This window comes from Drosophila suzukii, chromosome 3, assembly GCF_043229965.1.
Source record: "Drosophila suzukii chromosome 3, CBGP_Dsuzu_IsoJpt1.0, whole genome shotgun sequence".
Lineage (NCBI taxonomy): Eukaryota > Metazoa > Arthropoda > Insecta > Diptera > Drosophilidae > Drosophila > Drosophila suzukii.
Window position 1 is genome coordinate 57,656,249 of NC_092082.1, and position 10,748 is coordinate 57,666,996.

At 42.1% G+C, this 10,748-nt stretch overlaps 1 protein-coding gene across 2 annotated transcripts; it reads left to right on the forward strand.

The window, feature by feature from the left end:
* Nucleotides 1–4,196: 4,196 nt before the first annotated feature.
* LOC139352993 (uncharacterized) lies at nucleotides 4,197–10,535 on the forward strand. Of its 2 annotated transcripts, none has more exons than XM_070995984.1 (3): nucleotides 4,197–5,788; nucleotides 9,903–10,308; nucleotides 10,439–10,535. In XM_070995984.1, the coding sequence occupies exons 1-3, from the start codon at nucleotides 5,428–5,430 to the stop codon at nucleotides 10,470–10,472; spliced, it is 801 nt and encodes a 266-aa protein (XP_070852085.1). In that variant the 5' UTR covers nucleotides 4,197–5,427; the 3' UTR covers nucleotides 10,473–10,535. The 2 variants fall into 2 exon arrangements, with proteins under 2 accessions (XP_070852085.1, XP_070852086.1); XM_070995985.1 differs by having other exon boundaries at nucleotides 4,198–9,255.
* Nucleotides 10,536–10,748: the final 213 nt, after the last annotated feature.

Below are 10,748 nucleotides of genomic sequence, written 5' to 3' on the forward strand. Positions count from 1 at the left end.
CATAGACAATCCGAGCCTAACCCCCGTTGAAAAATTATTCCACGTAAATTCAAAAACAAGTGGCAAAGCTCATTCCATAGTTTCGAGATCCCCACTAACCAGTGGTGGCTTTCGCTCAGCTAACTGAGCGTTTCGAAAATAAGCGATTGCAGGTGAAAAGCCACCTAAAAACCCATTTCAATGTGCAATCCATAGCACAGGAGTCGGTAGCAGCCATAAAAGAACTTCAGCGCACTTTTCGAGGTTGCTTAACTTTCTTAAAATTTTCCGTTGTTAATATTGAGAATTGGGACCCTATCCTGGTTTATATGTGCTTGACAAAACTACCAAGGCTCACTCTCTCATTATGCGAGCAATCCATCCAAAATAAAGTCGAAATTCCTGCGTGGCTTGAGCTTGAATCCTATTTGACGGAGCGCCATCGAACTCTTGAGGCCGTCGATAGCTTCCGATCTGCCAATTTCCACCACGTCCAGTCCAAAGACACAAATCGAATGGCAAAATTTTCAAAAATAAATTCCTTTAATACAAGGCTAGTTCCGATGTCCAAAGGCTGCGATCTGTGTTCGAAGAAGAACCACCCCGTGCGTATATATCCACGCTTCCTACAAATGACGGTAGACGTTCGCCTAGCCTATATTCAAAGGAAGCAGTTGTGCTCCAATTACTTTGCAAGCAGCAATCAATTCCGGTATTGCACAAGCGCTCACAACTGTCTCACTTGCCAGGATCGGCATTACACATTGCTGCATCGGAACAGCGGTAATACTACTCCGCCGATTACATCCGACCCTCCAAGGCCAGTATCCGCCTCAGTTCCACAAATCATTTCGTCCTATTCAGCGCAAGTTTCCGAACAAAAAGTCCCTCCTAAGAATACTCCATCCGAATATTGGGTTCCATACCCCGCCTTGGAGGGCAGACGTACTCGAGGTATTAAATCCTACCAATGCCGAGTCACGTCACGACTCACGTCGCGTAAAAACCCCAAAGTATTCCCGTGCTTTTTGCGTACCATTCGATCTTGGGGCTTCATCTATTTTCAACGATCAAGCCGCCCCGCCCCAATACATACCAAAAATACCATAGCTATACAGAGCCGAATAAAGTCAGTTGGACTTTAAATCTCAACACGATCTGTCGTCTAGTTTTAATCGGAACATAACAGTACATACGAAATTATAAAAAATTCCAAATGTCAAAAGCTACTAAACAACAAAACGGCTTCCTCTATGGCACATAATTATTGACCTTATGAGTTGGCAGTTTGTAAGACTTTGAAGTTACCAATAAATGTTAACAGCGTAGATGGACTAGAACCTTTTTATAATATATATGACAATGCTAAGGAATCAAAATTTAGATGATATCAAGCTTTTTAAGGAGCCATATTAATATTAAAAACCAATAAACAGAAACCAAAAATCAATCATGTAAAAAGCTGTATAAATTTTAATTAAAAGAAGATCAGGTTTTATTAAATAACGAAATAACAATAACAATAACAATAATAAAAATAAAAAAACATAAAACAAACAAGGAAGAACGCTATAGTCGAGTACCTCGACTACCAGACACCCGTTACTCAGCTAGAGGGACCAAAGGGAAATGGAGATATGCAAGCAGCAAAGCGACATCAAAATGCGCCACCTACCGGCGGCAGACAGATTTAAGCGTTATGGGCGTAAGATTACATTTCAGTTAAATTTTTTTATCTAGCATGAAAATTGTGTGCGTCACAGGTTTTCGCGGTTTGTGGGCGTTAGAGTGGGCGTGGCAAACTTTTTTTTGGGTCAATCGATAGGTATTGACGAGAACAATACATTTCAGAAATTTTTCTATCTATTTTCTATCTAGCATGAAAACTGTAGGAGCCACAGTTTTGGGCGCTTTGTGGGCGGTAGAGTGGGCGTTGCACTCTACTGAAACAAACTTGCGCTGCGCAGGAATCTCAGGAATCTGCGTGCCTAATCCCAGTATTGTAACTCTCATAGTTTCCGAGATCTCAGCGTTCATACGGACAGACGGACATGGCTAGATCGACTCGGCTAGTGATCCTGATCAAGAATATATATACTTTATGGGGTCGGAAACGCTTCCTTCTGCCTGTTACATACTTTCCGACGAATCTAGTATACCCTTTTACTCTACGAGTAACGGGTATAAAAATAGATAAAGGTAGGCTAAAAATGTCTAATACATAATCATTTCTAGTATGGCTATAAGGGCACACTGCAGTGTTTAAAATACCATCCAATCAGAGGGGTTTGTATCTTGTGTTTTTGACTTTGACATTGTATTTATTGATTCTGTTTCGTGTGTAAGTTTAACATTAAACAAAATTTTTTAAGTTAATTTTTTTTTTTAATAAAGCTACAAAGTGATTCCAGCCTCTGAAGATTTTTTTTATCTTTTAGAGTATTTAATTCTTATTACGCTCAGTTATTATAAACGACTACTCATGCGCATTTTCTCTGAATTGAGCTTTCAAAACCTCTACCTAATAGGGTATATTTCCCGCATTCTAGTTTTTATGTTATCTAAAAATAAACAGTGCTCAATTATCTATACTATTAAAAAACAATTATTTTAAATTTATTTAACAATATTATTTCCCTTACTTAACGGATATAAAGGATTTTAGTGTTTTTGTTAAGAATTATAATGGTATCGAAATATATTATTATAATTTGACTTAAAAAAAAAAATAACAACGGCAAAAAAAAAATTATAAAAAGATGTATGTTTTTTGTTTGTTTTTTATTTTTTTATTTTTAATTCCTTCATGGTTTATATACTTAAATAATAAACAAAAATTTTAAGTGTTGCTTATTTTTTAAGTTATTAAGTAATGCCACAAAAAGTGTTCGAATTCGCCATTGTGGGGCGGTCCAAAAAATCTATTCTTGTTCTCACCCCGTCACATGGTTGACTTAGTTTTAGACCTTGCGAATCGTCCTCAATAAGACTTAATTTTTTTTTGAAACGATCGATTTTCCCTTTCTCTTGTATCTTGGTCAATATGAATTAAATGTTTTGGAGGGAAAATTTAAGTCAGAATTAGTCACAACGGACTTTCCATCCAAGTCAGGGTGATTTATATGAGTCATAAATTGTAAAACCAATTCGCAAGCCCTACAACGGCTGACACTGCAAAATGTGCTGACTGCATCGGCTGGTCAGTGTGCCGTTGAGACGGTAAGACGTGTAGTTAGTAAGACATATGCTGATCAGCAATTCTCATCTGCAGTGGGTGATACTGAGCGCCTGGTACTGTTCCCAACTTGGCTACTGCTTGATTTGATGGTGCTGGTCATGTTGAGCACCCTTGGGTGCAGGAAGTGTAAAATGAACTAACAAGGTCACACAAAAAAGACGTTATTGAAACCAGGAAGTTCCTAGAAGAACCCAGGAACACTAGCGGAAGAAGCTAGTTGTGAAAGGACTACGAAAACCCAGGATCCTTATTTGTGTGCCTTGCGTTTTTGTAGTTTTTTAGCATTCGAAATGCAGCAGCGGAAAATTTGAATAAAACCCATTTGGAGCATTTGCATACATATCTTTTCAATGCAGCAAAGATTTAACCGCCAAGAGTGTCTCTTGCTTTTTATTATTTGCGTTGTCTTTTGATAAATTTTGTGTTTGAAATTGTGGGAGCTTTAACTTAAAAAGCTTTTTAAAATAGGCTTATTGCTTTAAAGGTAAATAGTATATCTTAATAAATATAAAATACACTATTGTGTATTCAATTTAATTATTTTTCCGCCCAAGCCTGTGGCGCCCACAATTTTCATGCTACATACAAAATTTTAACTGAAATGTATTTGTCTCGTCAATACCTATCGATTGATCGTGATTGACACGCCCACTCTAACGTCCATAACGCTCAAATCTGTCTACCGCCCATGGCGTCTGTCCGCCGTCTGTCCGCCTGTCTAGCCGTTTCAACGCGGACTAGTCTCTCAGTTGTTAAGCTATCTTGTTTCTATTGCAGGTAGTATATAATTCGGAACAAGCCGGATCTTACAACTGTATCCTATAGCTTCCATAGGAATGATACAAAAAATAATTTAAGAAAAATGTAAACAAATTAAATCTTCGTTGTTTACTAAAATTACGAATTCAATTTAATACAAATCGGACAACTTCATTTGTTCGGAGCAGATCGCCAGCGCCTAGTCATGCGCGCATAGGTGTACGACGGCACCTGCAGTGCTCTCTGCTTATCTTTCGCCTTCTTTCTTATACCACTAAAGCTGTCGCTTATCTATTCAGCAACTACTTTGTAAGCCTGCATATGTCTATATGAAGATCTTGGAGCCAAGCTTTTTACACATTCACAGTCCGTCTGCCGCTCCGAATATAGTTTAAACAAACGCTTTGTTTCGCTGTCGTTATCGTGCATTCGGGCACAAGCATACGAACATACATACATACATAAGTGCATATAAAAGTGCACAGCAAGCCGTTTGATTTTTTGTACATTTTGCGCTGTGAACAAACACCAAAACTGTGTTGTGCAAACAATTCTTAACAAAGTGAATCGCATTTAATCTTTGTTAATAGCGCATATTACATATATATATGTACATATAGCCATACATACATTCGTTTGCCAGTTACATAATCCGCTGTTGCTAGGCAGGCAATTTATCGGCAAGAACAACAACAACCAAGTTAAAGGTTCCGTTGCATCTCGGCGACGCTTGTTAACCTTTACATTTTCGCGGTAAAAGGTATACGGTGTTTCGTGCCTCTAACGCGGTCGGACATTTAATGTTATTTCATTTTTTTTCTCGAAATTGAAAAATGTCTGATACGGAAAACTCGGTTCGGGCTCAAAATGAATCCACAAGTGACGTTGACTACTACCGAGTCAAAGCCCAAACTATTTTGCGGCAAATGAGCTCGATGAAATGTTATTTGAACGCTGATGCGGTTAATCAGTTTGACGAAGCTGATTTGCTGGCGCGAATGGAATGGATCAATTCCTTAAACCAGGCAATTGATTCTGCGCAGACATCGTTGGAAAGACTGGATTTTGCAGAGATCTCGAGCGACCATCGGATTGAATTTGCTGAAGTCTTCATGGATGTGAAGGCGAAACTAAGCCGAGGCTTGGCGGCTCATCGCAAGTCACAATTGCCGGCTTCAACCGCTGCAAATTCAACATCTATTGACATCACTAATAATGCGGATCTATCTTTTCGATCTTGAAAGCCTCGGTTGCCAAATTTGGAAATTGCTCGTTTTCATGGATCCTACTCTGAGCGGCCGGATTTTCTTGCGACTTTCACTACGGTCATCGGAAATGATGATGAGCTAAGCGACATTGAAAAATTACAATATTTGCGTTCGAGTTTGGGCGGCGTGGCTCTGGAAACCATACGCTCGCTCGAACTCTCGAATGCTAATTTTAAAAAGGCTATGAATTTGCTGGTTAATCGATTTGATAATAAAGTTTTAAACTTTCAGGCACATGTTCAGGCAATATTCGGTTTAAAGGGTGTCGAGAAGGGATCTTCGAAGGGTCTTCGGGAGCTGAGCGATTGCATGAATTCGCATCTGCGAGCAATTCGAACCCTGGCCAATACGCAACAAATTTTGGATGGACTTTTAATTCACATCGTCACTCGGAAACTGGATCAGAGGACGCGGGAAAAATGGGAAGAGGATTTGTCAATCACTGAGCTGTCTACCTGGGATGCTATGGAGTCGTTTTTGGAAGAGGTGCAGGATGATGGAAAACTTGGATCAAGCCTTGGTAACTCAAACACCAGGCCAGCAGGTGGGAAAAAACTTGCACAAATATAACCAAAATACACTTATTGCATCTGCTACTAACTCAAATCATTTGACATGCGTATTTTGCGATGCACGGGATCATTATTTGCCAAAGTGTTCTCGATTTTTAAATTTGAGTCCGAATCTTCGATATAGAGAAGCAAAGAAGTTGCACCTTTGCCTCAACTGTTTGCGCAAGGGGCATAGTTTGCAGCAATGCAAGTCGACTCACTGCAAGTATTGTCGCATGAAGCACCATTCATTATTACACATGAACCATGACCCATCCGCAACATCAACCTCATTTTCATCTCCATCATGCGACCCATCCTCGAGCTCTCAGCCATTACCATCTACTTCATCAGCATTAGTATCATGTTCGCATACATCATCGCATCCTGATCATCATTTACCAAGCCCTCCACCCAAAACCTTAAATATTTTGCCGATCGACTACGTGTTGCTTCCAACTGCTATTATCTACGTTAGAAATAGAATTGGAGCATTTATGCCTTGCCGAGCAATTTTAGATTCGGCCTCCCAGCTTAACTTCATAACCTCTCGCTTAGCTAGCCAACTAAACTTGAATCACAGAAGATCGCAATCGTCGATTTCTGGGATAGGAGAATCTTCCATGATCTCCGATAAGACTGTCGATATTCTTATGCAATCACGGGATGCAAGCTATCGTGCGGCATTCACAGCGGTTGTGACTCGCAGTATTACTGATTATCAACCCCATTTCAATATAAATGCAACATCGTGGAGGATACCGCAAAACATTTCACTCGCTGACCCTAATTTTAATCAATCACAACGAATTGACCTTTTACTCGGCGCTGGGTTGTTTTTCGAAATAATTTCTATGGGACAAATTCATTTGGATAGGGCTTTGCCAACTCTTCAGAACACCAAGCTTGGTTGGATAGTCTCTGGAGGGTTATCATCGAACATGCCAACTCATAAATCGGTTTTACAAGCCAGCATCAAGGACCCAGCTGATCATTCCGATGACACACTTTCCGCCATTGTAAAGCGAGTTTGGGAAATTGAGGACTTCACTTCGTCTAAGCCATCTTTATTGCCGGAAGACTTGCGATGTGAGCAACTTTTTACTGAAAATTGCATTCGACTTGGAAACTGCCAATACTCTGTTCGTCTCTTGACCACTTCCGGATTCGAATCTTTAGGTGATTCTTATTGCTTGGCTCGTCGTCGTTTCAAGAGTTTGGAAGCTAAACTAGATAGAAACCCAGCCCTGAAAGCTCAGTATTCAGCATTTTTGAGGGAGTATATCGACCTAGGTCACATGTCTCTTGTAACTAAGGAACCGCCAGAAACACAATTCTTTTTGCCCCACCATTGCGTACATAAGCAGGAGAGCACGAGTACGAAGCTTCGTGTCGTTTTTGATGGATCTGCTAAATCAACTTCTGGTACCTCTCTGAACGACTTACTTCTGGCAGGACCAACAATTCAACAAAAAATCTTCAATATACTGCTTCGCTTTCGATTTTTTAAAGTTGCCCTTTGTGGAGATATCTGCATGATGTACCGTTGCGTGCGTGTCTCGTACCCGAATGATTTCTTGCAGTGCATCGTTTGGAGAGAGAGCTCCAGGGAAGAGTTGAGTGTTTTTAAATTGAACACGGTGACTTATGGAACCAAGCCAGCTGCCTTCTTGGCTATAAGGGCCATGCATCAACTCTCTTACGATGAGGAGGAATCATTTCCTATTGGAGCAAAAATTGTTCGTAGAGATTTCTATGTGGATGATTTAATATCTGGTGGCGACTCAGTTGAGGAGGTGAGTGAAATTCTTCGTCAGGTGAAGGAACTACTGTCGCGGGGCCACTTTTCAATTCGCAAATGGTGTTCGAATGAGTCAGCAGCCCTTGAAGGAGAGTCTGAATGCGACAAGGAGCAGTTAATCAAATTTCACGATGGATCGGATGTCGCCAAGGCATTGGGGTTAGTCTGGGATCCATCTTCTGATCAGCTCCTATTTTATTTTTCTCAACTTCCAACCAATCAACGACCCACTAAGCGGGTTGCAGTGTAGACGATTGCCAAATTCTATGATCCAGTCGGTTTAATAACTCCTATTATCACAAAATCTAAGATTTTTCTGCAATCCCTATGGAGTGCGAACGTGGATTGGGATGATGCACTGCCAGAGCCCATTCTTTCGTCATGGGGGGAGTTGACCTCACAGTTATCGGTCGTACAGAACTTAAAATTCCCACGATTCGTACTGCAACCAAGGGCTTCCGTTGAGTTGCATGGATTCTGCGATGCTAGCATGTCAGCTTATGGAGCGTGTCTATACTTGCGATCGGAGACCAATGGAGAATCGAAAGTCCATCTGCTCTGTGCCAAGTCAAGGGTAGCTCCATTGAAGACCTTAACAATTCCAAGATTAGAACTTTCCGCAGCGCTTTTATTGGCTGAGCTAATCGTAAACGCCAAGGAAGCCATAGATTTCGATTGCACCTTTCATTGCTGGTCGGACTCGTCCATTGTGTTGGCGTGGATTCGGCAACCTCCGAGGGAGTTTAACGTTTTCGTATCAAACAGAATCGCGAAAATTGGAGATGACGAAAGACATGTCTTGGCATCACGTTCCTATAAACTTGAACCCGGCAGACGTCGTGTCGCGAGGATGTACCCCAAGAGAATTGTTGTAACATTCCCTTTGGGCTAGGTTAGGTTAGGTTAGGTAGGACTGGTTGGAGACTAAATATTAGTCCCCTCACTTAGGCCACAATGGGCCCCTTGTGATACCACATGATCTCTGAAAAGATCCGTTTCCCTAGCTCATGGGTTACCTGCTTTCGCGAAGTATTCTGTTTTTCTCAAGAAACATAGTAGTTTTTGAATGCTTACGTCCTGAATGGCCGCAAGGTTCGGAAGTGTGTAGCTACCTAGGGTTTGAAAGCGCTTTGGGCTAACGGGCCTCCATTCCTTCTGCAAAGCTCGTCAAATTGGCCGTCCCTGCTAGACTCAGTAAAGGATCTTCCAGAGCGCCGTTCTGTGGCTCTAATTGGGGCCGTTTCCATAGACAGTTCATCAAACTGCAAATTCCTCAACTCTTTTGATAAGTTGCAGCGCGTATTTGCATACATTTATCGATTCATTTCAAATTGCAGAGCCAAATCTGCGCCGTTAAAAGGTCGACTTTCGGTGGAGGAGATCAACTCTGGAACTGTTCTTCTTCTGAGGAGCATCCAACAGGTTAACTTGGCGAAGGAGTATGGATCTCTTAGCCAGGGCAAGCCGTTTCCACAGAAAAGCAAGCTGGTTTCGCTTAGGCCTATACTCGGCTCCAACGGATTACTTCGCGTGGGTGGAAGGCTTCAGAACGTAAACTTGGACCAAGGATCATCCAGTCATTAAGGCGATCATCGTTTATTATCATGAGAAATATTTGCATGGAGGATCGCTGGCGCTGCTTGCCGCACTGCGACAAAGGTAATGGCCGATTGGAGGCCGCAAATTCGTCGCCACCGTTATCAACAAATGCGTCCGATGTTTTCGAATGAAGCCTGTTACTTGGGAGCAAGTCATGGGTAGCCTGCCAGCAAATAGAGTGCAGCCCAATCCAGCTTTTCATACCACAGGAGTGGACTATTGTGGGCCATTCTATCATAAGGCAGAGGCCAGAAATAAGGCACCCCACAAGTGCTATATCGCCGTCTTTGTCTGTTTTTCCACGAAGGCTGCTCATTTGGAAGTGGTCCAGGATCTCACGACGGATTCTTTCATCGCAGCGCTGAGAAGATTCATCAGCCTTAGAGGCAGTCCGCGTACCATTTGGAGCGACAATGCTACAAACTTTGTCGGTGCAAAGAGAGAGCTTGCCGAGCTGAAAGAGCTCTTTTTGAGCGAGCAGCACACAGCATCGATATCTTCCGTCTGTTTAGCTGATGGGATCGATTGGAAGTTCATCCCTCCGCGTGCCCCGCACTTCGGTGGTTTATAGGAGGCTGCTGTGAAGTCAGCTAAATTTCACTTCTACAGAGTCGTCGGTGCATCCATCTTAGCCATCGATGAATTAAGAACTCTTGCATATGAGATTTCTGCCATCCTTAACTCCCGTCCGCTCTGTCCAATTTCAGAAAATGCAGAAAGCCTTGAGGTGCTAACACCGGCGCATTTCCTGAAGGGTTCCAGCTACACTGAGTTTCCTGAGCCTGGCATTACTCATCTCCGCGAAGACCGCCTCAGCAGATGGCAGCGGGTTACCCAGATGCAGCAACATTTCTGGAAAAGGTGGAGCAGCGAAAAGTGGCGCGTCGAAACGTCTAACATAAAGGTTGGACGCATAGTTTTGCTTAAGGAGGACAACGTTCCACCCTTGAGATGGCAGCTTGGATGCATCCAGGAAGTCATACCCGGCGGTGACGGAGTCATCAGAGTAGCTATGGTCCGCACAGCTACGGGTCTGATCAAGAGAGCCGTCGCCAAGCTAGCCGTTCTGCCCATCGATTCCGAGATAGTTGGAACCTTACCCCTTCCAACGGGGTGAGTATGTTCGGAGCAGATCGCCAGCGCCTAGTCATGCGCGCATAGGTGTACGACGGCACCTGCAGCGCTCTCTGCTTATCTTTCGCCTTATTTCTTATACCACTAAAGCTGTCGTTTATCTATTCAGCAACTACTTTGTAAGCCTGCATATGTCTATATGAAGATCTTGGAGCCAAGCTTTTTACACATTCACAGTCCGTCTGCCGCTCCGAATAAACGCTATACATTTTAATATAACCTATTCGTGCGTTATTAATTATAATTATAAGGGTGGCATATTTGTTGTCTTATAGGAAGAATCGAAAAATGAATGTCGTTTTCAGTCAAACATATTCGCTAGTAAATTAAAATATAACATTATCGTAAAATTTCCGTTATTATTTTTATACCCGTTACTCGTAGAGTAAAAGGGTATACTAGATTCGTCGGAAAGTATG

Excerpts from the sequence above, each read along its gene's own strand:
- LOC139352993 (XM_070995984.1), top strand. The coding sequence starts at position 5,428 with ATGAATTTGCTGGTTAATCGATTTGATAATAAAGTTTTAAACTTTCAG. Across the intron at positions 5,789-9,902 it reads CTCAAACACCAGGCCAGCAG|AAAATGCAGAAAGCCTTGAG; the intron begins GTGGGAAAAAAC and ends GTCCAATTTCAG. Across the intron at positions 10,309-10,438 it reads ACCTTACCCCTTCCAACGGG|CAACTACTTTGTAAGCCTGC; the intron begins GTGAGTATGTTC and ends TTATCTATTCAG.